The sequence below is a fragment of the Adiantum capillus-veneris genome, chromosome 23 (assembly GCF_014529385.1).
Source record: "Adiantum capillus-veneris isolate H3 chromosome 23, ASM1452938v2, whole genome shotgun sequence".
Lineage (NCBI taxonomy): Eukaryota > Viridiplantae > Streptophyta > Polypodiopsida > Polypodiales > Pteridaceae > Adiantum > Adiantum capillus-veneris.
In genome coordinates, this window is record NC_140953.1 from 27,162,533 (window position 1) to 27,189,541 (window position 27,009).

Sequence of the window (27,009 nt, forward strand, 5' to 3'; positions counted from 1 at the left end):
TAATCTTTTTTTTTTTAAAAAAAATTATTTTAAAAAGAAGGATCGGGCTGGGGATCATTCCCCAAGCTCAAGCCCAAACCCAGACCTCAGTCCTCAGTTTTAAAATATAGTTTATACACCTTTTTATATTTAAAAACTATTTTTAGGATTTCGAGGACTATAAAGACTATTTTTAGGATTTCGAGGGCTTCACGTAGCCGAATAGGGAGCTGTAAAGCACGGCACGTTCCTTTAGCCAAAACGCTCGTCTTGACCTATTACACGCCATATTTTGTGGCTCGGTTACAAAAAATAACCAAGAATAACGAAAAACTTGGGTTATAAACACCTTTTTTTTTTAAAAAAAAAAAAAACTAAGTGAGCGGCCTTCACGGGCACTCACCAACGCGTTTAGAGTGTGGAGGTCACATGTACCTACGCTCTGGACGAGTGTTAGAGAACGAGCATATTGGTAGTGCCTCCATTTACGCGGGCACCCATTATTCCTCCACCCTAGGTTCTGGACCTTCGGTCGGGACTCAAGGTAGCGCGAACCAAGATCCTTATATCGCGTCTAGTGATTCTTCCTCTGACTACGAAGTCATGGAGGGGTATCCTACACCAAACCCTAATAGTTCAAGTCAAGACATGCATGCCATGGGCCCACGGCCCGGGTCCACCCTTAGTAGAGCTACTCGCTCCGAACATGCGGTTAATGAAATAAATGAAGGGAGTGGGGAAGTAAATTCGTCATTCATGCCTAAAATGGACCCTATGCTTCTTGAGAGTGTGCATGTGAATGTTCCATCCACTGCACCTCCTGATCCTTTAGGACTATCTCCCTCTGAGGTTTTACTACCCGATGGTAGGAGTCTTGCCGAAGTGCAAGAGATCGAACGCTATATGCAAGCAACAAGGGAGAGGGAAATTGAGAACCTACGAGGGCTAGAACAAAGTCGAGCCCTGAAAGCAAAGGCTCCTATGACAACAATCATGCCAGCCGAACAACCGAGTGCTCCCAAGGTAGCAGTCACGGAGGGGCAAGCTATGGGGAGCAATAATGCTTCCACTTCAAGGGAAACCTTGAGCACGCCAAGCCTAGATGGGATATTCCTAAACGAAAATTGGGAGTATGACCTACAAGCAGAAGCTTTAACTGATCGGTACACAGGACACACCTATCATGTGGGTTGGTTAGATGTTCTACAATCCACATCGGGTGCTACTAGCATAGATGAGAAACAACAGAAAGTCTGTGATGTCCTCCATAGGATTGTCGAGTTAGAAAGACAGAACACAGGGATCAACATGCCTTCAACAGGCCTAATGAGATTCTTGGATACGGGAAAGACCGACCAACCAACCCTGTCACAAATGGAGACTCCCTCAGTGAGCCCCATTGATCCTCCATATGTTGTTTCGCCAGGAGCCTCAGTACAATCTGAGCCCACAAGTGGTAGCTTTACCTTCCCAGATCTAGCTCATCTTTCTCTTAATGACACTACGGCTACCATGCATATCCCAATGGTGAGCATGACAAGAAGTACACCATGGAGTTCATTTGTTAACATTGCGCCGATGCCTAGTAGCACAGTTCCCCCAACTATACCTACATGTATGTATCAATCATGTGCACCTGTCGTACCTCAGCCTCATGTAGCTCCTACACCTCCAATTATTCCAAGAGCTTACAATCCACAATGGAATTATCCGAGCTCTTATACAAGTGGAGCCAGGCCATTTAATAATAACATGCCATATCAGGCACCCCCTATGCCTAGGGCCACGCCTGTAAACTTTGGACCACCCTCTGGTACACCACCATACGAAATTTGAGACCCAAGAGCCGCGCGTATGCCAAGGCCAAGGCCAACTCCCATCTCACATGTGGTTCCAGGAGCACATACACCCATTATACCTGCTCAAATAGGAGATTTGGCAGCATTTGCTCAAACTATCGGTCGCTCTATTGCGGAAAACATGCGTAGTGCACCTGATAGAGAGCCTAGGAGCAAGGCAGTTCAAGTAGCTAAGCTCACACAGAAATTCAGTGGAGACGGAGATGCTAGAAAGCATATGGAAGTCTTTGAACATGTGTGCGATTCCTTGGAAGAGCACAATGAGCTACATAAGTGTAAGGCTTTGAGTTTGACCCTAAGCGGAAAGGCTGGAGATTGGTATAGAACCTTAAGAGTAGAAGAGAAAACGATCTACTCTACTCTTAGGAGACTGTTCTTAACAGAATACATACGAGAGGGAGTACTTTGGGGTGTAGCCTCTCAGCTCCAGAAAGCCCAACGAGAAGAAGGTGAATCCGTGAGAGACTTCATTAGTCGCCTAAAGAATTTGAATTCTCGATGCAATCCAAACAAGAGATTCAACGACAACCAATTGCTCGATAGATTCATTAGGGGACTACGACATGAAAGTATCTATAATGGCCTAGTCATTAGAGGTATCACTACTTGGGAAGCACTCACCATGAATGCAATCCAATTAGAGGATTATTTAATGATTGCAGGAGAAAGAGTGTCTGCAGAGCCGAAGTCTAGTAGCTCGCAAGCGTCAGGGCATGAGCCAATGAAGATAAAGCCAATCGTGAAAGAGCAAACGATATCTGAGATGACTTTGGCAGATCTCACCAAGGCCATCCAAGAAACCCTTAGGGGTAATCGTACTCCACAAAACACTCATATGTATCCAAGAAGGGAGCAACAATGGTTCTCAATTTGCTTGGGCCCACATACTACGAGTGAATGCCCTACTTTCAGAGTAAAGTTTAACGAGACTTGTAACGCGTGTGGTAGGTATGGCCATCAAGCGAAGGATTGCCTAATGCTTAAACGCATCATGGAAAATAGACCGCCTATAGCTTGGGCAGACTCACCTCGAGTTCCTGCATTGATGCCTACCCCACCCATGGAGCAACAGTTGCCATTACAGCACATGGTCCCTAGAACCCAAAATGTGGTCCAAACCACACCGTTGCCACCTCCAGTGCTAGGACCGCAACCCCCTCATCCAAGAGTTACACCTATGAACCAAATAGGTTGCGAGTCATCTAGTACTTATGTAGATTGCGAAGAGGACATAGACTCTAGTATCACCTATGGAGTCGACATGCTTGAGGAGTGTCCCATGTACTATATGGAAGACCATTGGGGACAAATCAAACCGGTATATCAAGCTACTGCGCTAGCAGCAAGAGGCCAAAACATTAATAGTTTTGCTAGGAGACCACCTCTTCAGTGCTACGAATGTGGTGGACCACATCGAGTAGCTGAGTGCCCCATTAGAATGCAAAATACTGCCGCACTAATGCAAACAAGTCAAGGGAGTGCATTGGCAATGCCAATACTCATTTGTAATCGTTGTGGCATAGATCATTTGATCGCACAGTGTCCTAACAATCCAAACGCGCTGAAAATCACACCATTGAACTTAATAGAGATTGTTGATGGGACACCACCAACTATAAACATAGCACCAGTGAATGCAATCACACGGTCGATGCTCCAAAAGCAAAATTACATCCTCGAAGAGAGAGATGCTGCATCCATTGGCCGAGCGAGAAAGAAGAAAACACGAAGAAAGAAATCCCTTATTGCTTCTAGCTCAAAACCTAGTTCAAAGACTAACATAGGGACAGGAGAGGATCCCGTGTATATGAATGACCCTGAGGATGACTCAGATTCGATAGAGACCACAGAGACCAAAACTATTACTACAAAGGAAAAAGCCAGTGAGGAGGATCACGAGAGTGAATTACGACGAACACCAAAAGAGTATTCAAAGTTAAACCACCCAATTGCGAACCCCCAAGATAAGCCACAAGAGACGAAAAATGAGGATTGCAAGAGAAAGATTGGAACCTATCCAAACCCAACAGTGGAAATTGAACGAGTCCAACAACTGAGGGGTTTGGTGGAAGAAACTCAACGAACATTAGAACCTGAACCCAAACATATCCAAATGTCAGACACAGTGTTTCCCACACAAGTTCAACCTCACAAGAACTACAGGCAGTTAGCTATACCCAGTATCATTCGGGAAGAGAGTGAGGGTAGGACATCTGAAAGTGGACACACACCTTTCCTACTAGAGAGAATGTTTGGTGAGGGAATGCCCGACCCCCTTCAGGAAGTGGAGATTCCATCTTCACCATTCTCTTGTCAGGGTCCTACGTCCCACAAGATGCCATTAAATGTTGCCAAATTGATGGATTTCATGTCTTCAGAAGTTAGAACCACCATCATGTCCAAACTATATAAAGACCCCGAGCTAGTCTCAGCTCTTCGAGCCTTCCTCAATGGAGAATTACAAGCCGGATTACCACAGTTTTCACATATGAACAAACCTGACTCGGTAATGAATGATGAGGAACATTTAGCACCACCATCTGACCTAGCGGGACATGAATCTGTAATTGAAGTACCCGTTAACAAGTTGGGGCAATACTTTGAAGGTGATGAATCTAATGCTACTCTACCAATCACTACTAAAGGATTAACTGTAAAGGGAGTCCTTGACGGTGGTGCGAGAGTCAGCATGGTGACAAAGAGTTGTTGGGAGTCTATGGGGCGACCTCACCTTGAAGCCACAAGCGTAGTGGTAAAAATGGCTAATGGATCTATTGTTACGCCTATTGGAATTCTTAAGAATCTCAGGATCAAGGTCTTGGGACACAAGGTAAGGCAGACTTTCATTGTTATGGATTTTTCCAAGCATCCTATGTCATTTAAGATGATCTTAGGGCGTCCATTCATGAGGGAAGCAAAAATGGTGCATGACTGGTCCAAAAACCACGTCTACTTACAGTTCCAAGACTCTGTCATTCGAGTTGATCTTTTAAGTGGCCGAACGCATCCTCTAGGAAATAAATTTATCATTGATAATCGATCAGACACAACAATTCACTCAGCTCCATTACAGTATTGTTACACATGTAACGAAGACACGGATATTGGGGAGAACTCTCCTTATATGGATATCCTACCCGGAATGGCTGAGTCAGACAATGTCGATTGGGTGCACCTAGCGGAAACTATAGATACATGGGGAGCTAGAGAAACAACCTGGGTAACACCAGATGGGGAAGAGATACCACACATTGCACCAGTAAACATGTTAGGTGTAGCGCATGTAACATCCGATGATAAGAAAGAGACACACCTACCTGAGAGTGAAATTGATGATTCCTCAAAGGCTTCAGGCCAATACACATCGGAAACGGAATCTAAGGGAGAAATGGATTCAGAACCTGAGGAAACATCGAGTGAGCCAAGTATAGAAACTGAACACTCAAGGCCTAGTACGGCCATCTATGGTAATTTATATGAGAGTGAAGAAGATACAAGCGAAGACCTATCAAGCGAGTCGAGTTCAAACATTTACCAAAATCAAAACCTTAACAAGAAACAAAGGTCATATAAGAGACGACGATATCGAGCAAATGTGAAAGCTAGGATAAACAAGGAAAGATCTACTGCAGAATGGCTTAGCTATCTAGGGGCATGTGATGCTCATCGAAAGCTAGTAGACAATTGGGGTGAACATCTCCAGAGTGTCATGTAGTGCAGCCCGCGACCCATTGACCTCGCTCAATTGGAGGTTACAGAGCCGAAATTGAGTCGAACTATAAGAAGACGTCAAAACCGAGAGTTAGCTCAACAACAAAAGGAGGCAGAACTAAAAGAAAGGTCTCTGTCAGGACAAGAGCCTGCTGACTTACATACGGCTCCTGAACATTTTAAATTTTATACCACGGGGGAGCGAAAGGTTGTGTATGCCAAAGCCCAACGAATACCTACCAATGGAAGCAGTGGGGTCTATGATGGTCCAGCGGTAGTTAAAGAGATAGAATTAGCAGAACCAGGTGAGGAGTCTAAACCAGTCTTTATTGCTCAAGACCTTACCGAAACTGAAGAGGCTGTACTTAAGGAGCTCCTCAAGGAATACAAGGATATCTTTGCTTGGACATATCATGACATTAAGGGCGTTCCACCTTCTGTGGTGCAACATACAATTCCCATGATCAACACTGCTAAACCCGTCCAGCAACGACCCTATCCAATGAATCCTAAGTACGCCAAAATTGTACAAGAGGAGATTGAAAAACTTATCCAATGTGGATTCATATACCCTATTGAGCACTCAGAATGGGTTTCTAGTCATTGTGCCAAAAAAGAATGGGAAACTAAGAGTGTGCGTGGACCTCAAGAAAGTTAATGCAGCCACTAGGAGAGATCATTATCCCTTGCCATATTCAGAACATGTGCTTGAAAGAGCTGCGGGCAAGGAAGCTTATAGCTTTTTAGATGGGTACTCTGGTTACAATCAAATCACAATTGCATTAGAGGACCAAGCTAAAACTGCTTTTATCACAGAGTTTGGAGTGTTTGCACTTCGTGTTATGGCTTTTGGCTTAACGAATGCCCCTGCTACATTCCAACGATTAATAAACACTGCGTTTAAAGAATTTCTAAGGGAGTTTTGTGAAGCTTTCCTAGACGACCTTTGTGTTTATTCTTCTTGGGAGAAGCATTTGTTATATCTATGAAAAATATTTGAAAGGTACAGATTTTATCGCATCTCATTGAACCCTTTCAAATGCCAATTTTGGGTTAAGCATGGAGTCATTCTAGGGCATATAGTGTCCAAGAACGGGATATCCACAGATAAGAGTAAGATTAAAGCCATTGCCGATTTGCTACCACTTACTAACTATAAAGGAGTTCAAAGATTTATGGGCCATGTTGGTTATTATCGAAGGTTTATTTTAAACTTTGCCGAGATAGCGCGTCCATTGTACAAGCTTCTTATCGAATTTCACTGGACGGAAGAATGTCATCGATCTTATGAGTTATTAAAGAAGGCCCTAACAAGTACTCCAATCCTGCGAACACCTGATTGGAATGTACCTTTTCATGTGCATATTGATACATCAAATTTTGCTATTGGGTGTATTCCAACTCAACCAGGAGAACATAAATTAGACTTTCCTATTAGCTTTGCAAGTCGCCAATTAAATGATGCCGAGATTAACTACACTACTACAGAGCGCGAAGATCTAGCTATGATTTACGCAGTAAAGAAATTTCGCTATTACCTTCTTGCTACTAAGTTTGTGTTTTATGTTGATCATCAAGCATTGCTATATTTGGTAAACAAGCCGTGTTCCACAGGTCGAATTACACGATGGTTGTTAATTCTTCTTGAGTTTGACTTCACCGTTGTTGTGAGGCCTGGGAGGAAACATGTCATGGCGGATTATTTATCTCGTATCCCTAATGGCGAAGCTCCTACGGGGGTTGATGATGAATTGCCTGATACTCCTTTGTTCATTGTTGAGACAATGCCTGAATGGAGTGAAAAGATTGTTAACTTCTTAGTTAATGGTTTTCCACCCAAAGAACTGCGAAAAGATATAGCTCGAAAATTAATCAAGGAATGCGAACCCTATTGCTTACTGGATGGAACTCTCTATAAGAGAGGAAAAGATGATGTTCTTAGACGCTGTGCCCGCGAGGATGAGTATTTATATATTCTACAAGAGGCACATATGGGCGTAGCTGGTGGTCACTTTTCAGGAAAGTTGACTACCCGAAAGATCTTACAGTCAGGCTATTGGTGGCCCACTCTGTTTAAGGATGCATCACTTTTTGCAAAGGGATGTGATGAATGCCAACGCTTCAAGAAGCCACAAAGAAGTGATAGGATGCCTCTACATCCCATTAAGGTAACCCAACCATTTGAAAAGTGGGGCTTAGACTTTGTAGGACCGATTAGTCCGGCTACACGTAACACGCAATCACGATATATCATTGTCGCTACCGACTATGTAACCAAATGGGCTGAAGCAAAAGCAACACGGAGGGCGGATGCAAAAACAACAGCTAAGTTCCTCTTTGAGAACATTATCACACGTTGTGGATACCCCTTTGAACTTGTGAGTGACAATGGAACTCATTTTATAAATGAAGTAATAAAAGAACTCACATCAAACTTCATGATATCTCACCACAAGTCTACACCCTATTATCCCCAAGCAAATGGCCAAGCTGAGAGTACCAACAAAACTCTCATCTCCATTTTGACAAAGACAGTTGAGGCTAATCGCACTGATTGGGACCTAAAGCTTACATCAGCTTTATGGGCTTATCGTACTGCGTATAAAGTTGCTATTAATTGCACACCGTTTAAAATGGTGTATGGCCAAGAAGCAGTTATGCCATGGGAGTTTGTCATTCCTAGTCTTCAAGTAGCTTCTCAAGAAGGTTGGGATGGTAACCCCTTAGTTGAGCGATTATATATCCTGGAAAGGCTAGATGAAGAGAGGCAATTAGCTGTGCGAAATGCTCTAGTGGAGAAGGATAGGAGAAAGAAGTGGTTCGATAGCCATTTAAAGGATAAAGACATCAAGGTTGGTGATAAAGTTCTTATGTACGGGGTACGTAATGAAAAGAAGAAATTGAAATACGCTGGTAAGGGACCATATCGAGTGTGTGAAATTACCCCGCAAGGTACCATTCGTGTGGAGACTCTAGATAGAGTTGAAACCATTGGATTCCTTAATGGGAGTAAATTCAAAAGATATTATGATCCTCTAAGCCAGGAAGAGTTGCAAGCCATCCATCAAAAGAAGGCTGCCAAGGAACAAGCAGAGCTTAAAAAAATCCAAGCAAGAGTTGAGGCTCGAGAACGACAACAACGTCTTAGACGCCAACGAGAGGCTAATCTGGGAATCACGCAAGCATTTTTCGAGGACACAGATGACGACTCATTAGAATCTGAGCCACCCCTACGATACCCAATTGAGCTAAATAGCCCCTATGGGAAAGTACTATACAATGCCTTATTAGATACGGGAGCTAAACACAATTTGTTATCCTATGGAGTTTGGTGTCAATTAGGGAAACCGACCCTATCCCCGAGTACGATGCAAGTCAAGGGCATTAATAAAAAGAAAACTGCTATTCTTGGAGTCCTTCAGACCCCTATTGTCTATGACAATGGAAGCATAGTGTAGAGGTTTCTAGTCATGCCCGCGGGAGCTATGGAAGGCAACGTAAACCTGGGACGCACGTGGATGTTGGCAACCAAATGCACTATTGATTGGGATATTGGTAGTGTCACGACGCGACCACCGACTCTTACCCCTATCATTCAAGCAAAGTCACCTACGTTGCAAACTCTAGCAAAGTTGAAGGATAGCCAACATTCACAAGCCAAGGTGGTTAACTCGTCTTTGTCGGCTACCCATGAACCTAGCACTTCAACACTTGTAGTTGCAGCAAGCAGTAATATTGCAAGTACTCAACCTGCACGACCTAAGAGTACATATCAATGGGTCCCCAAGGCCTTACTTCCAACTACTTCAACCCTCCCATCCATTTCAAGAAAAAATTTCCCTGGAGAACCAAGAGCGCGCTCTAGGAGATTCAAGACCAAATCACGATAGATTCCAAAACGACTATTAGAAGCCCAAGGCTACTATGATGGAAATGAGCAAATTTGGGTACCTAAACGTAAAATGTGTCCTTCCCTATCGACAACAAATCCATATGAGTCAAACAGTGTAACGCTAAAGCCAATGGCAGACCGTGGGAAGGGAAAGATCACAGAATGCTACACACCTAGTCCAGAGCTAGTTTGGGCTCCGAGGCAAAACCAATTTATTCCACCTAGCTCAGGAAGGGGGGAGTTCCATGAAGCTTCTAGCTCCTCATGTAATACATCCATAGAGGTAAAAGCTTCTACACAGCCTCCATCTATAGTAGTGGACCTCCATGAAGCTACAAAAGAATCCACACCTCCCAGTGTTCAAGAATCACCTGATGAACCACTTCAAGTTCGATCCTGGGAGAGTACCTTACCACCCTTGCAACTTGACGAGGCACCTAGGGTAATAGAAAACTACTGGCAAAAATCCTCACCTATTATCAACTGGAACAATTGGTTTCAAAGGGTGACGACATCATTTCAAACTGTATGATCTACCCAAGGAAGGGGGGAGTGTTTGTGGACATCCATCATTCACTTGCTTCCCTCTCAACCTTTCTCCCTGACCTCTTAATCTCCAATCTTAGGGAATGTATATATAAAGCCTTATACTCACAAAAACAAGATAAAAAAGTAAAAGAGCAAGAGCCATAACACAAATCATAAAAACAAATTATGCACAAGAACACGACCCTTGTAATATTTGCACTCTAACCATCATCTATTTGCATGTACAGATATGGCTAGTACGCTAGAATCATCCACTCCTGCCTTGGGTGAGACGTACCCTCGTTACTTTTCACAAATATTTCACATGGTCTTTCCAGTGCTTGCATGTGAATGGGATTTGATAGGTACGCTAGCATGTGAGAGGAATTTTGAGGAGTTATAATGGCTGATACGTCTCTTGATCACGTCTGATCCATACTTAGTAGAGAGCATTTCTCCCATTGCACAAGCCTACCCTTTTGACCAAGATGACTATAGGCGTCTAGTGACCTTCTTAGTAAACATGGGCACCTATGATGAAGAAGAAAATTTACAGGACTACACGGATGGCACATATGATCTCATGGATGATGACTTTGTTTATCTCGACGACGAGGATAGGGGTTTAGCCTTAGGGTTTCCCCCCAACCTCTACAATATCTTATTCCCTTGACTCTCTAGGGGAGTGCAAATAATTAGGTTAGGGTTCCTTATGTTTTTTGTTGTGTTCAATAAGTGTTGGTACCTTTTTCCACTAATGTGCCTCCTGGAGGTATTCCTTTTGTTTCCTCGTGTGTACAGGAGCGTGTTGCTATTGATAGGATTTGGACCTTCATGGAATCTTTATCTCGGCTCACTCTTCAAATCAAGCGCGACCATCGACACAAACAGGTGTTTCTTGTCCATTAGCATGTGCCCCTTATCTTTTTTGCATCTATGATTGTCTCCTTTAATTGTGATTGGTAGGATAATATCCAGCACATTTGCTTAGTAACAAACATTTAATTCAATGTAATTTTTTGTCATAATCACTTGTCTAGGTTTAAAAATCAAGCAGTCCAACTAAGTTAGTTTGACCAAGCTAGGTGTTAGAGATCTTCTCTTAATTCCATGGGGAATGCCTTCCTAATAATCAATGGTTACTTAGGTTCTTAATCCGATTTAGGCAGCATTGTGTGAAATGTACTAGGGCTTTCTAGTGGGCTTGACCCTATTGACCTTTAGCTTAAGTATTATAAAGGGAGTTTACTAGTGTGATGAGCTTGGGGAGGTGTATCAGTGTTATATGACCCCCCAAAGTTACAAAATTAAAATGCTGAAAATAAACAAACAAAAAATCAAAGTGCCACACTGTAAAATCTTAAGCTGGAAGAGAAATCTCAACTTGATTTGGTACTTCACTCACATGTATTGCCTATGGTACTAGAGCCCTAGAGGTTCCCAGTGTGGGCGCTTTTCCTTGAAAAGCAAAAAACCCAAGGCATACAAAATAAGCACACACATCAAATTGAATCACTGTGAAAAGACTTTGGGGGGTCAAAGAAAAAGTAATCAGTCAGGCGATGATTTCATGAGAAATTCCTTTTATGGTAGCTTAACTACAAGGTCTTCTAAATATAGCCTCTAGTCAGCCCTCGAACATGAATACTTGGCTCTCGCGATTAAACAACTTAATTGACCACAGAAAATTAAGAAGCTTACCCATGGTATTAATATTCGATCTCTAGTGCCTTTCGACCGTCAAATTAGCGACCCCAGACTTGTTTAATTTTTTACCTTTACATCTGTTTATGCATTTGATTACATTGCAATTTAATGTTCATTGCTGACAAATTGTTTGAAATTCTTTTACCAATCAATTTGTCTACCTAAAACTGCATATGCTTTTTAATCACTTATGAGAATGCAATTACTGTGCCAATGTTGTTTGATTTTGCAGTGACTGAAGAAGGCTAAGGACATTCATCTCAAATGCTCTTCCACCTCGATGAACGAGCTTCAACTCAATAGCTTCCGAGGACGGAATCTACATCAAGAAGGGGGGCATGTTAACCCTCACAGCTCACGGACACCCCATCACCTACGACGGACGTGTATTATGTATTTGGTAGAGTCAGATACCGGGCTTGTCGGACCAATAGGAAAAGGGTAAGAGTGATCGCCGATGAGAGGCGCACTCTAACTGGGACATTCAAGAGATTAGTTGGCTAAGCATGGGCGCCCAAGTGTGAATGGGGAGAGCTCATATAAAAGCCAACTAAACCTAAAATTCACTCATTCTCTCATTTGTGCAATAGAAGAGTGCTCTTGCTCCATCTCCATCTCCATCTTCTTCTTCTTCACCTCCTTGTGTGTGTGTGTATGTGAGAGAGAGAGAGAGAGAGAGGGAGAGTGTGTGTGCGATCGAGCATTACGAAGGCACGACGGCGGCGAAGCGGTTGAGCGCGGCACGACTGCAGCTTCTTCTTCATCGCGGCGAGGAATCCACCACGAAGGCGAGCGTAGAGCGGTGAGTGACACACCCTTTGCTCTCTTGAGCTTGCTAGTTTAGGCTTGTTGTGTGCTTGGAGCCATTTGTGGCTCGCACACGGTGTATCGGCAAGTCCCTTGCTTCGACAATGCGGCAAGGAGCGCATACCCTCACTTGGACAATACAATCACATAAGCACATAGGCATATGAACGGTCACTTAAGTCATTTATGAAAAAGTGACTTTGACATGACATTCATAAAAAAAGGTAGGGGAAATGGCAAAACAACCTACCAAAGAGCCACTTGGCCTTCATTTTTTAGACAATTCAAAACCCAATATCCGCATGGACATCCAACGCCCACAGCACCTCAACACCTAGTGTTTCCATCACCGACGCCACAGCATCGTCAACGTTTCTGCATCAGTTCAGCCCAACATTTTTGCACTAGATCAAACCCAACATTTTTGCACCAGATCAACCTTAGCGTTTAAGCATCAAATCAGCATCGGCAAGAAGTGAGAAATGATCGAGGAGACTCTACTGCCCAAGAAGTGCCTCTTGATGTATCCATGTCACTGTGCATTGCACTTGAGCCACAAGGACAAGCTACCTCTACAGATCAGCATCAATCTTACTTAGCTTAAGATCTAGCCTGGCACTTTGTGAGCCTCTAGGATGACATGCACGATCAGGCATGTCATAGTTGCATACCCTCACTTGCACAATACAACCACTTAAGCACATAGGCATATGAACGGTCACTTAGGTCATTTACTAAAAAGTGACTTTGACATGACATTTATAAAAAGTAGGTAGGAAAAATGGCATAGCCACCCACCAAAGAGCCACTTGGCCTTCCGTTTTTAGACATCAAAGCCCAATACCCACATGGACATCTAACACCCACAGCACCTCAACACCTAGTGTTTCCATCACCAACGCCACAGCATCGTCAACGTTTTTGCATCAGTTCAGCCCAACGTTTTTGCACCAGATCAGCCCAGCATTTTTGCACCAAATCAGCCTTAGCGTTTATGCATTAGATCAGCATCGGTACGAAGTATTTAGTATTCAATATTTAGCCATTGTATCAGTATTGTGCAAGTAATCTAAAGCAAGTATTTGCTCTGACAACAGAGCAAGGAGGCCCTTGAGGGTGGTTGGGACCCGACATGCGGTGTCATCTCCCGTCTCTCTTTCTCATTGTGTTCAATTTAGTGAAGTAAAGTAACCTTGTGTTTGTGCAAAGTACAAGATCAAAGCTAAAATCCTTAAAGATTCTTCCGCTTCACCTGACAATCCCATTGCCAACGTAAAGTGTGCAGTAGTTTCATTGTTTGCAATTGATTGTTCAGGGTCAATGATGTGAATGTTAATTCAAAATCTAGTGAGGATTAGGACTTGTGCGGATGCATGTTCTGTGAATGTTCTCACTTGTGGGGATGGTCATTCCCATGTCTGCATCAAATTTGAGAAGGGATCTGAATCTAAAAATGATGAGATTTAGTGTCCAAGACAGCCACACGAAATCAATGCGATCTCAATGTGATTGCTAAATAAGTCATAATGATCACGATGTGTTGTTCAATGACTTGTGTCTTTGTGCCAGTGCATGGTTTGAGTCGTCAAATGCATGTAAGCATAGAGTCGGTGTCTCCTGAGCTATTTTATTGTCCATTGTCTGTTTTGCAGGTGTAATTGAGGGCAATTATTCTTCTAGTAAGAAGGGGTATGGCACAAAGTGATGACATGACAACCTAAGCTGCGGACACAAGACAGACAAAGATGATGGGACAACCAACGAGACAGAGATGACATGTGGCAGCTTGGTAGTTCCGCCACGAATTGCGAGCCATATGGTTGCTGACATGGTAGGCCGTACAAACTAATGATGTGGCATGCTTTTTGGAATCAATTACTAGGCATTAGTTTTTATCGCAAATGCGTTTGAGAGGCGCCAACTTTTGGAATGGTTGCTTTTGTATCAGTGGCTTTTACGCCGCAGTGCCTTTAAATATAAGCCTTGGGGCTTCTGTCATATCAATGAATGGTTGCACATCTGCAGAGTGACTCCCCAACAGTTGTACTCTGTTATTAAAAGCAGTACCGAAAGGGGCACCACCACTTTGGGGAAAATGCTTCTGGTAGTGGACTTTGCCACTTCTTGTCTCTTTATTACAAGTGGTTTCTTTTTGGTTCAATTCCACGATTGTTGTAATGATTCTACCTCCTCAGTGGTGGCTTGCTAGTTACACCACTTTCTAAGAAAGGATCGACGACACTCTGCTGCCCAGGAAGAGCTTCTTGATGTATCCATGTCAGGTGCGCATTGCACTTGAGCCACATGAACAAGCTACTTCTACAGACCAGCATCAATCTTACTTAGCTAAAGATCTAGTCTAGCACTTTGTGAGCCTCTAGGAGGACATGCATGGTCAGGCAAGTCATAGTTGCATACCCTCACTTGCACAATACAATCACTTAAGCACATAGGCATATGAACTGTCACTTAAGTCATTTATTAAAAAGTGACTTTTACATGACATTTATAAAAAGTAGGTGGGGAAAATGGCATAACAACCTACCAAAGTGCCACTTGGCCTTCAGTTTTTAGACATCAGAACCCAATACCTACATGAGCATTCAACGCCCACAGAGCCTGAGCACCTAGCGTTTCCATCACCAACACCACAGCATCATCAGCATTTTTGCATCAGTTCAACCCAGCCTTTTTTCCACTAGACCAGCCTAGCATTTTTGCACTAGATCAGCCTTAGTGTTTATGCATCAGATCAGCATCGGCACAAAGTATTTAGTATTCAGCATTTAGCCATTGTATCAATATTGTGCAAGTAATCTAAAGCAAGTACTTGCTCTAGCAAACAAAGCAAGGAGGCCCTTGAGGGTGGTTGGGACCCGACATGCGGGGTCATCTCTCTTCTTTCTCTCAGTGTGTTCAATTTAGTGAAGTAAAGTCACCTTGTGTTTGTGCAAAGTATTAGATCTGAGCTAAAATCCTTAAAAGTTCTTTCGCTGCACCTGACAATTTCACTGCCAACGTAGAGTGTGCACTCACTCTAATTATATATCCACCCAGGTATGAGAAGTAGAGGAAGGCTAGCACTCAAAACATGTGTGCAACTAGCCTTCCAGATCGGTCCCCTTTGACATCAGGATGGGTGCCCTTTGACATCAGGATGGGTGCCTGACCTATGTCGGGCTGGGTGTGAACATGGCCCTATGGTTAGGGACGGTAAGGAATCCTACAAATAGGGCCCTGGGCTCATTTGTGAGCATCTTATGTGATCACCACTCTAGGCTCTTGGTAGCGCTACCGATACACCCATATCCGTGTGGACTTGGTGGTAGGGGACACCAACCCTTGTGGTAGAGGCTAGCCCGCTAGCTGTAGGCACCCAGGCTCGAGGATGAGCCCGGATTCGACTCTATGGCTGGGAGGTGAGCCTGACGTCCGCTCTCTATGGTCGTTCATGCGTGAGTATGGTTAGTGTCATGTCATATGTGCAAGATGGATCCGGCGAGGAATCCGAGTATTTGATCAAGTGGAAGTATCTACCCAAGTCCAATGCTACTTGGGAATTAGTAAGATCGTTGAAGAGTCGTTTCCCCCGTTTTATAACCGAGGATATTGATAAGGACACCAATTAAACATAAGGAGGGAACGTCCCCAGACATCAGGATGGGCGCCTGAGCTATGTCCGTCCAAGTGTGAACATGGCCCTAAGGTTAGGGCAGTTAAGGAATTCTATAAATAGGACCCTAGGCTCATTTGTGAGCATCTTGTGTTCCACCACTTTAGGCCCTTGGCAGCTCTACCCGCAGCACCCGTATAGTTGTGGGCTTGGTGGTATGGGACACCAGCTCTTGTGGTAGAGGCTAGCCCGCTAGTTGCAGGCTCCCACGCTCAAGGATGAGCCTGTATTGGCTCTATGGCTGGGAGGTTTCCAACGAGGGACTAACCAGGCCCCGTCTATATCCCAAGTCTGTAAACATGAATATTGGACCTCTTGCTTCCCCTTCATTTAACGAGTGTGACCCAAGACACTGCTGAGCCAAGTGACAGCCCCCCAAGTCGCAAAACCATGATGCAAACCAGCTCAGCATAGAAGGATATATACCGCTGCTCACCAAATGGAGTGAGCATATGGGGCCACCCAAAAGCAATGTCGCATGAATTCCTTAAACTGTAAGGCGCAGCGCTGACAAGTTGAATCATGACCAAAACGGGCAGCACAAGTGCAACAAGAAGCCCGTATGTGCCAGCTTTGGTGTGCCTTGGTCAATGAAATCCCCTCCATCACCTGCTCAACTGTCTTCGGTGTGTCCATACTAAAACCCGTTACAATTCCAAAGAGCCATTTTCAGCTCCAACGATGTAACATATCATAGGCAGCAAATTCCTATGCGACTGGTCTCCCATTAAAAAATGCCCTTCCATCTCTATAGAAGGCCTTTTTGTTCTCCTTCAGGGCTTGCATAATTCGAAGCATACAAGCCTTCTGATCTTCTATTTGGAGCTTTATGTGTGAGAGAGAGAAAACAAATGGACTGAAATGAAATGAAATGAAATGAGAGAGAGAGAGAGAGAGAGAGAGAGAGAGAGAGAGCTGGACTAAAACTAAATCATGCCAAGAAAATTGTCTACCGAAGATTTCTTGAAAAACGGTAGTGTGTGACTGAGACTTGAAAGCGGTACTTCACAACCAATTATGATTGTGGAAAGCCTAACTTTGCCTCTAAATGACTAATTCCTCCATTTTCTCTTTTTAAAAGCTCTTCGTGGAAAGCCTAACTTTGCCTCAAACTGACTAATTCCTCCATTCTCTCTTTTTAAAAGCTTTTCCCCCACATCCTGCTGTTTTACTAAAGACCCCTTGTCCTGTATTATCATTCAACCTTGTAGTTCTGGAATTCCTCTCCAGCGGTTGCATATTGAAGCAATATACTTAGCAAACAACAGTTTCAAGCATGAAATTTTGAACCTACATCAACAAACTCATGAAGAGTGAGGCTGTCAAGGCCTGTCATTGAGGACTTTGAAGCAAAATAGCTTTTTGCATAATCTCCAGAATACCCCGTTGAGTGGAGTCTCCTTATCAATAAAGCCTCTGGGTCGCTCTCCAGGTATCGTGATTCTTCTTCTATCCTCAGGAGCTGCGTAAAATGATTAGCCTTCATGAGCATTGTATGATTTCAGAACATGCCAATTTTCAACAAGCATGGTACCTGTTCTTTAACCTCTAGCTCTTCAAATGCTGCATTTCGGACACTATCTAAAAGTATCTCCACAATTTGTGGAAAAAACGTCTTAATTCCATGCCCCGTGTAAAACATCTGATCACAAGCTGATGAAGAAGTGAAGTTCACTGCAACAGCTTGTGCTTCTTGCATGAGAAGAGCTATTGAACGATTTTTTGTACTGTGAAATGCCATCTTTTCTAGCAAATGACTGACTCCACAAGTTCTTGAGTCTTCATATATGCAACCACTATCAACAAGGAGTCCGACACTCACACAAGACTCCTGGAGGTATTAAAGCTCTGTAATTAGTAGCTCTATATCTGCGTCAAATATGAAGTAAGCAGCAATACATATCTTCAAACGGGCAGAAAAGTCTAAAATCACAAAACACAAGGACTCAAACACTAGTACAAAAAACGTACACAAAAGCTGAAAAGAAAATGACGCACAAGAAGATAATGAAGCAAGAAAAATGATGTATTATTTTGTTTAAAAAACAAAAACAAACCAACAGCCACTTCAAATTAAAAAAATGAGCAAGATAAATTAGAGAACCTACTTGTTCCTTCGGCTACATACTGATATAATACAGACATAAGACAAAAGAGAAAAAGTTTTATCTCCTACTATGAACTGTGGACTAGAATGAGAATCTACAATTGACGGATAGAATGAAGCAATACAGAACCAAGGCAAAGACAATCTTGAGACTGACAACATAACCATTACAGTGATGAAGTATCTTAAAGGAAACCTATAAAAGACGGAAAAGCTAACCTTAATATTAGAAGTTTCAAATGTGATCTTGCCTGAAAACCTTACCTCAGAATTTTGTGTGCCAATTCGCAAGCCATTCGGAAGAGTGGTGACTATGGTTTCAGCAGGCTGTGTGAACTCGGGCAAGAAAGCCGGTTCCTCAAATCCTGGTAGAGGTATTTGCAAAGATGGAAAATCAGAAGTTCTGTCAACCACTGAAAGCAATCCTTCCTGGCTGAATTCAGCAGGTGCATTTTCAATGACAACCTCTCTAGTAAGTAGGCTCAATGGCCTTCCCTTACTAAAGATTCTCTGTGTCAAAAAATTTAGAAAAAATTCCCTCAAATTGCATCTTCATGCAGTACAAAACAAAATTTAAATCTCAAATTTGTCTGCAGATGTGACTAGAAGTAAAATATAATTTTGCGAAGAGAACAGTACAACAAAAGACAAATTTGTTAAGAGGTCAGCTCCTCCAATTGCATGGCACTTAGGGTCGTGGCCATTTTTAGGTCTTCCCTTCCTTCAGCATTTCTGGTGGTTCTTGTTACACCAATACCCCTCATCCTCTTGAACTTCTTGCTACTTTCATACAGAGAATCACCATTACTAAATGGAATGGAAGAAGCAGACCGTTAATGTTTTAGAAGTACCCAAAGGTGACTTGTCCGGAGAGCAGGGAGGGGAGGATTTTTCTAAAAGTGGACAAATTGGGAAAAGCTTTGAAGGAGCTCATCAACTGAATCTGGAAGGCTGTTAATAGCAACATCAGCACTATCCAAAGGGGTCTCTTAGGAAAATTACGAGAATTGAAGCTAAGAGTGGAAGGTCAAGAAATTTCACTCCTGAAAGGCTTGATAACTCTCAAAGGTGCAACGGAAAAGGGTGAATCGGGTGATGATCAAGTCTGCTACCACGAGCAAACCTCCTCTCAGGACTGAGCAGCCAATGGATCTCGGGTCTACCACGACAAATCTCCTTGAATACATCCTCCGCGTGTCGTCCGCCCACCGTATGGGCTCCAAATGCAACACCTGCAATAGCACATCCAGAAAGAGAAGGGAAAGCAGAGGAAACACAACCGATAGGGGGAGAGAGTGACATCGCTGGCCAAAACACAAGGATCAGAGGTGATGATGAAAACGCTAGAAATAGGAGAGAGAGTAAAACGCTAGAGAGAGGGTTTTACCCAAAACGCTAGCAACAATACTTTAAGTAACAATATGACCAATACAAGCAGGTGGAGGTCCCTATAAAGGGACTCCCCAAATATGCCCTACGTGCAACATAAAAACCCTACGACCCAAAAATAAAGGGCAGCCCCTAATAAATGTAAATTATCACTAAAAGTGACAATAAATGGTGCACATCGTAGGGAAATTGCACATCACGAGAGACTCTAACAAGGGCCCGTTTCATGCCAGTCTACTGTGTGGACACAACACGTGGATGGTACCGCTGAGCAGGTACGTTTACCTCAGGTACGGCCGGGTACAGCCACAAACAGCCCTCACTCCCTAATCCGAGCTACAAGAGCCACCACTGAACAGGAAGGTGTAACTGTAACACCCCCTCTTAGCCCTTGGGCAAGGAATCAATTGAAGGGAGCTAGCATGAAGGCATAATGTCGCCTATGGTAGAGGTTTGGTGAGATATCAGCCAGGTTATCTGACGTAGGACCATACTCTAGTCAAATTGAGTAATCCTTGGTCTTCTCACAAACAAAAAGGTAATGTATCTCTATATGATTGGTCCGGACATGAAAACCGGGCTTCTCGCAATGGCTATACAACTCTAATTGTCATAGTAGATCATGGTGGCCTGCTGCGGCAAGCCAATCTCCAAAAGTAGCCTCCATAACCAAACTGATTTGAATGTAACACTGCAAACAGACCTATACTTAGCCTCTGTGGATGATAAGGCAACTATAGGCTGCTTCTTACTCCTCCATGAAATCGAACCTGAGCCAAATGAAAAGGTGTAACCTGTAGTCGACCATTGTCCATTTGGATCTCCGCCCCAATATGAATCACTGCATCCTCAAAGAATGATCATGGAGTCTGTACCTCCAACCACATACCGCTTCAAACACAGCAAGTCCGAAGAGCCTGCTCCATGTGTGACTTGGTGGGGCTCTACATAAACAAACTCAGAGTCCCACCAGGAAACTGATGTCAAATTGGGTGTCGAATACCCAACTAAGAGAACCTACCAGCTTCCATTACTTTGTAGCATCAGCCACATACAAGTTCAACAGGGTAGATTGGAGATTCAATGGCTGCCAGGACGAAGAGGAGTTGTGCGGGCAGTTGCAGACTCGATGATCATCCACAACCCGATTCACCTTTTTCGTTGCACCTTGACATGGTATCAAAGCGACAACGTGCTCTCAAGTTGGGTTGGTGATCTGTGCATGTTTCCGGTGCTGATTTTTTTTCGACAAAGAGGAGCATAGGGCTGGTTGCTGTTGTTTATCACCTCTTGGGGCTGATTCAATGTTGTTTGTGCCTGATTTGGAGAATCCTCCTCATTTCAACCAGCCCAGGACGATTCACATGCCCAAGTTCTCGTAAAGCATGGAGAGGGGTAACATCTCCAAAAAGAATTCTGTTCACGATTAGGAAGTATACAAGGAAATTGCAAAAGAAGGAACAAAGAGCGAGGAGGATTGGAGAGGTTGGTCGCAAGTATACGTATACTCTAGTGTTGGAGATCAACCAATCAAGGTTCCTATTCTACCCACCTTATAGCTAGGAGGCTTTGTCAGTAGCAACTTCAAGAAGCCAAAGGACCTAGCGACAATGAAGTTGCGGAAACATGTCAATGCTAGGGTTTGGTCACTCATCATCCTTAATAGTACACCATCACTTATCAGTCACATACGATTGATGAAGTGAAGATAATTTGGGGTTGACTTGCCTCTTTATATGATCGAGTGTCTCCTACGAAGCGGAATGCTTTGGAGATGCACTTCCCAACCTGGATGGCAAGTAGACAACCATGAGGGACCACATCAACAAGATGCAAGAACTCCAACAAAAGATACTCCATATGGGCAAGAAGACTCGCCTCTTTATATGATCGAGTCTCCTATGAAGCGTAATGCTTTGGAGGTGAAGTTGCAAACCCTGGATGCAAAGTAGACAACCATGAGGAACCACATCAACAAGATGCAAGAACTCCAACAACAGATACTTCATATGAGCAGGAGGATTAGTTCGGAGGGCATGACCATTCAGCTTTTGGCACAGTTGCTCCCCTTTATTTTAACTTCTATTCTTCGCTAATTACTAGTTACAGCCGCAACGCTGCAGAGGGGTATTTGCCGCATGCAACATGGCCTTTCACAGATTACATAGGTATGTAGAGAGAGCACCTCATATACGCCGCAAGCCCCCTCACCCCATTCATGCCTTGCTCTTCAATAGAGCACGAGTAGAGGGATTACCAGAAGAGTGGATGCATTACACCACTCTGCCTATCCACTAGTCCAGGGACTCGTGACCGAGCAACTACCCGACCATCATGATTGGCCACAAATTAGTCAAACTCTAAGGAGAAGTGTTGGAGGCAGAGTTGAGCTCATATGCAGAGATCGCGGGACTACGAGCAAACTTGAGACGAGCATTCTCTACCATCGGCCATATCTTCACTTCGCATTGCCTGATTGATCAAGCAAAAAAAATACACTACTGTTTTGTGGATTTCCGTAGAGCCTTCGACACAATTCCACTGTCCACACAACCCACTTTTCCAATGCCTGCGGACACGGGAGCAGCCATCACTGTAGAGCTCGGCCCACACATTCGTCGACCACTACCGGCACTCTCATTGACCGAGCACTAAAGCTATGGAGATCCAGACGGCCACGATTGAGGAGAGGGGCTACACAGCATCGATGGAGACTATAGCAAAGAATTCGAGCCATACTCTCTCGACATTTAGAGAGCAGATGAGGATGGATTCTAGTAGTAGTAGTATTTTTGTACCCAGACATAGTATCAGATTCACAATTTTGTAACAGTTTGGTCTCATAGGTCATTTTGGCCTTTTGAAGACGTTAATATCACATTTCATTTCATCATCTCTCTCTTTATTGAGGAGAGCTGAAGAGAGACAACCCCAGAGACAGATCACAGATTTCTTTACACTAGATATTGTACATCCAGAAGAACAGACAGAGGAGCAGCCAATAGTGGAGAGTTTAGGTCAAAAAGTCAAGTTTCAACCCCATTTTTTGTGTGTGTTTGGTGAACGGTTTGACACTCCGTCACTTTGTTCATCTGCATTACATGCACAGTCATTTAGGAAGAATCATATTTTTCCAATTACTCTACATGGAATGGATACGATTATGATTTTGTGTTGGAAGTGGTTTCAGGAATTTTCCTCCTTGGAGATTCGTGAAGAAGGTGGACCTACGTCCATAGACGCAATTGGAGCATTGACGCCGCCACAGATCACTTGTCGCTTTCGGCGCGGCCCAAAGAAGCAAGCGTTGCAGACCTTCATGAAGTTCAAGTATCGCACGACCCACGCATCAGAGTGGGCCGGCGAAGCGTTCTTCGTAGGATTCCAAGAGTTGTTGGCGCACTCCCTCGACGCCATGCAGCTTGGTACCAGCACCTCACTTTGAAAAGGAGGGGATGTCACATGCACATCTAACCCTATGTGCATGTGGACAAAAGCTATCTCAGGTCTAGGGTTCAGGTCAGCTTAGGAAGTGTTCTGACACCTTTGTGAGCCTGTGAGCAGGCCGTGCATGTCCAGGCACTTAGATTAGTTGCATATCCTCTGGTTGCACACAACATGATCATCAGCATGACATTCAGTACCCATCATGAGCAGTTTAAAATTTACAGTGCATAGAACCCTTTTTCCCAAATATCACATTTTTCACTTATTTATTAATAAGTGACTTTTGTTGGAAAAGTGAGTAGGGCAAATTTGCTAAGGCACTATAAGAGAAACCTAGCACTAGCACTTTTTGGCAGAAGAGGCAGAAGAAGTTCTAGCAACTTGCAGTGCACCTTCTCAACAAGACCGGTGTAAGGTGGAGCGGAAGTGAATGTTGAACTTTGCTCAAGATGAGTGCTCCGAACTGTGCTCAAGGGTTCCTTTTACTTACGGAAGGGAGAGCCTTCCGTTCCTTTAATGAGAGAGTGCAATGGACACAAACAAAGTGGTGAACACTGTAAATGAAGGTACTGAGACTGAGAGATAGAGAGAGAGAGAAGAGAATACGACACCAGAATGTTGTCAAACCCTCCTCCGAAGGCCCCACTCTCTATGGCGAGAGCGGTCTACTTATGATTGTACAAATCTCTGCAATGCTTGGACTTGCCGACGATGAGGACGACGATGAGACGGGCTGAAATCTGAAAATGCTAATGGTTGAAATCTGCAAATCTTTATCTGTTGAATTCTGACTCTATGTCGGTGACGATGTCGATGGCGACGATGCGACGACGACCCGCTGAAAACGTAGATGCTGAAATTTGCGTTTTTCGGGCTAAAACTATAAACTTCGTCGGATCTGACCGTGCGGCGAGGATCTGCTGCAAGAAGGTGAGATCTGCGAGGTTTGGGACTTGTTCTGCTGTGTCTAAAGGCTGAAAACTGAAAACACTGAGTCTAGGGCTGATTCCGTCGCGAAGATCTGCAAAAACACTAAGGTTGATCTGCAAACCAAAAACGCTAGGGCTGAAAATGGGTCCTGCTACAAACACGCTGTGGATCTGCTGGTGCAAACCACTGACGCTAGTGTTGATCTATCCTTTGCTATCGCCAGGCCGATGCAGATGCAAAAACGCTGGTTGATATGGGTTCTTGTCCAAAAACGCTAGCCCATCTGCTGTGATGCAAAAACGCTAGGCCTCTTGGGGGTTCTGCTAAGAAGTTGCCTGTTGAGCGTGTGCTCCCGCTGCCTCTTCTGCTAGAAAGTGCTAGCGCTAGGTTTCTATTTATACAAACTTAGTAAATTTTCCCTACCTACTTTCCAACAAAAGTCACTTAAAAATAATAAGTTAAAAATGTCAAAAATAGGGAAAATAGGTCTATGCACTGTAAAAATGCTCCTGATGGGTTCTGACTGAATCTGATGATCATGCTATGTGCAACCAGAGGATATGCATCTACTCTAAGTGTCTAGACATGCACGGTCTGCGAACAGACTCACAAAAGCGCCACATCACTTCCTATTCTAGAATGACTTGACTGAACTGAACCCTGGTCATGCTTGTCCACGGACACATAAGGTTGGATGTGTCACGTGACAACCAGCAGGAGGCCCTAGCGTTTCCAGCCAACAGATTCAGCATAGCGTTTTCAGGTTGCAGATCAGCCTTGGCGTTTTTGCTACAGATCATCTAGCGTTTTCAATTTGCAGCATTCAGCCTAGCGTTGCAGATTTCGGCGTCAGATCAGCCCAAGCACATCAGCGTTTTCAGTTTTCAGCACTTTGACACAGAAAATCCAGCCCCTAGCCTCGCAGATCGCACCTACCCGCAGCAGATCCTCACCGTACTGTCAGATCAGCCAGCGTTTTCAGTTTCAGCCCACTGTCTGCACATTTCAGCATCTGCAATTTCAGCGCATCGTCGTTGCGTCGTCGCCATCGCCGTCCTCATTGACACAGTGTCAGTATTCAGTAGAAAGTCAAAAGATTGCAGATTTCAGATTTTCAGCCCTAGTGTTTTCAGATTTCAGCGCGTCCTCGTCCTCGTCATCATTGTCGTCAACATCGTCGGCAAGTCCATTGCATCTAGACCATTGTACCAGATTTGTGTGATCAATAGCATAGACCTCTCTCGCCATAGAGAGGGGGGGCCCTTGGAGGAGGGTTTGAGAACCGTCTGGTGTAGTATTCTTTTCTCTCTCTCTCTCTCTCTCTCTCTCTCTCTCTCTCTCAACACCTTCATTCACAGTAGCATTCACTTTGTTTGTGATCATTGCACTCTCTCACTGAAGGAACGGAAGGCTCTCCCTTCCGTAAGTAAAAGGAACCCTTGAGTACAGTTTGGAGCACTCATCTTGAGCAAGATCAACATTCACTTCCGCTACACCTTTCATAGGCTGACTTCGGTCTCTAGTAAACATTAAATAAAGCTCTCTCGGGCGAGGCATGGAGACTATTTCAGGAGTATTCACCAACACCACCCATCACCTCTACAGAGACATGGGGGGAAAATGCCACATCTCTCTATACAGCATCAAGGCAACCACCTTTGCCGAACCCACCATAGACATGCCCAGAGACATGTACTTTCTTTATTGTTGAGAGGGTAAGGGAAGCCATTGACAAGATGAAGACAAGGAGAGCACATGATCATGAGTAGCCCAGCATTTCATCCCTGCCAGAGATATGCTTGCAGAGCTTCTTGCTATGATGTTTGATCGAGCCATGTATGAGGGTTTTCCTGAGACTTGGAGTATGTCCACGATTGTGCCTATCTTCAAGTCAGGAGATCCCATGATTCCTAGGAATTATTGCACAATCATGGTTGGTCACACATTGGCTAGGCTGTATGCATCTATTCTTGAGCAGGAGCTGAGTAGATGGGCAGAGAGAGAGGGCATACGAGCATCAGGGCGGCACACAAGATTCAGGAGAGGTTTCTCTACTCTTGACCAGATTTTGACACTCAAAGCTATTAATGAGGAGGGTAGACACCATGGCAGGAGGATCTATTGTAGCTTTGTAGATTTCCGCAAAGCTTTTGACACAGTGCCGAGAGCTAGACTTATATATAGACTACAGGACATGGGTGTGCCCACAGAGCTGATTTGGGGGATCTTGGCTATATAGGACAGTGGTGGGCCAAGTACACACTACTGAGGGAATGTCTGACATGGTCCACTCCACTATTGAGTTGAAGCAGGGATGCCCCCATCTCCGACTCTTTTTGGGATGTATACGAATGAATTTTCAAATTATGTAGAGCGAGAGGGAGACAGAGGTGCTCAGCTAGCAAGTACATGGATTCCGCTGTTGTTATATGTTGATGATATTGTGTTGATTTCAGATTCTCTAGCAGGGATGCAGCGTCATTTGAATGCATTACAAGTGTTTGCCTAGGATAGTGGAATGTCATTGAACCTTGGTAAGACCAAGGTAATGGTGTTTAACACCACGGCACAGTGGGTTAGGAGGTCAGCTCCCACCTTTACGTATGGTCGAGAGACTGTGGAGTATACAGAAGCATTTACCTATCTTGGGGTGGTCTTCAGTGGCAGAGTATTCTCCTTGAGGAGAGCAGCAGAGGCGAGACTGACCAGAGCTTACACAGCATTAGGGAGACTGGAGAGGATGTGTTCGCAGGTTCAGTTTCAAGAACCTCGAACAAAGCTATGGCTTTTTGATACTCTAGTGGCTTCAGCTATGCTTTATGGAGTTCATATATGGGGACCATCGGTGGATCACCATGGCAGATCTGGTAGCATTGATGGATGGAGATGTATGGAGAGGTCTCTAGTCTCTATGATTTCTCGGATAATTCGGACTAAGGCTTCAGTGCCACATGACATTATTCGAGCCGAGCTAGCTGCT

The 27,009-nt window shown here is 44.0% G+C and overlaps 1 protein-coding gene across 9 annotated transcripts in view; it reads right to left on the reverse strand.

The window, feature by feature from the left end:
* LOC147427550 (mitochondrial-processing peptidase subunit alpha-like) overlaps positions 1–27,009 on the reverse strand; it is a 208,947-nt gene that overhangs the window by 142,739 nt on the left and 39,199 nt on the right. For 7 of the 9 annotated variants that reach the window (XM_086496485.1, XM_086496486.1, XM_086496484.1 and 4 more), the window contains exons 2-4: positions 18,528–18,773; positions 17,691–17,987; positions 17,451–17,618 (exon numbers count right to left, since the gene is read on the reverse strand). In XM_086496485.1, coding sequence (XP_086352611.1) covers positions 17,451–17,618; positions 17,691–17,987; positions 18,528–18,773 — 711 coding nt within the window. The remainder of the gene's footprint in view (positions 1–17,450; positions 17,619–17,690; positions 17,988–18,527; positions 18,774–27,009) is intronic. The other 2 variants (XM_086496487.1, XM_086496488.1) reach the window with 2 other exon arrangements.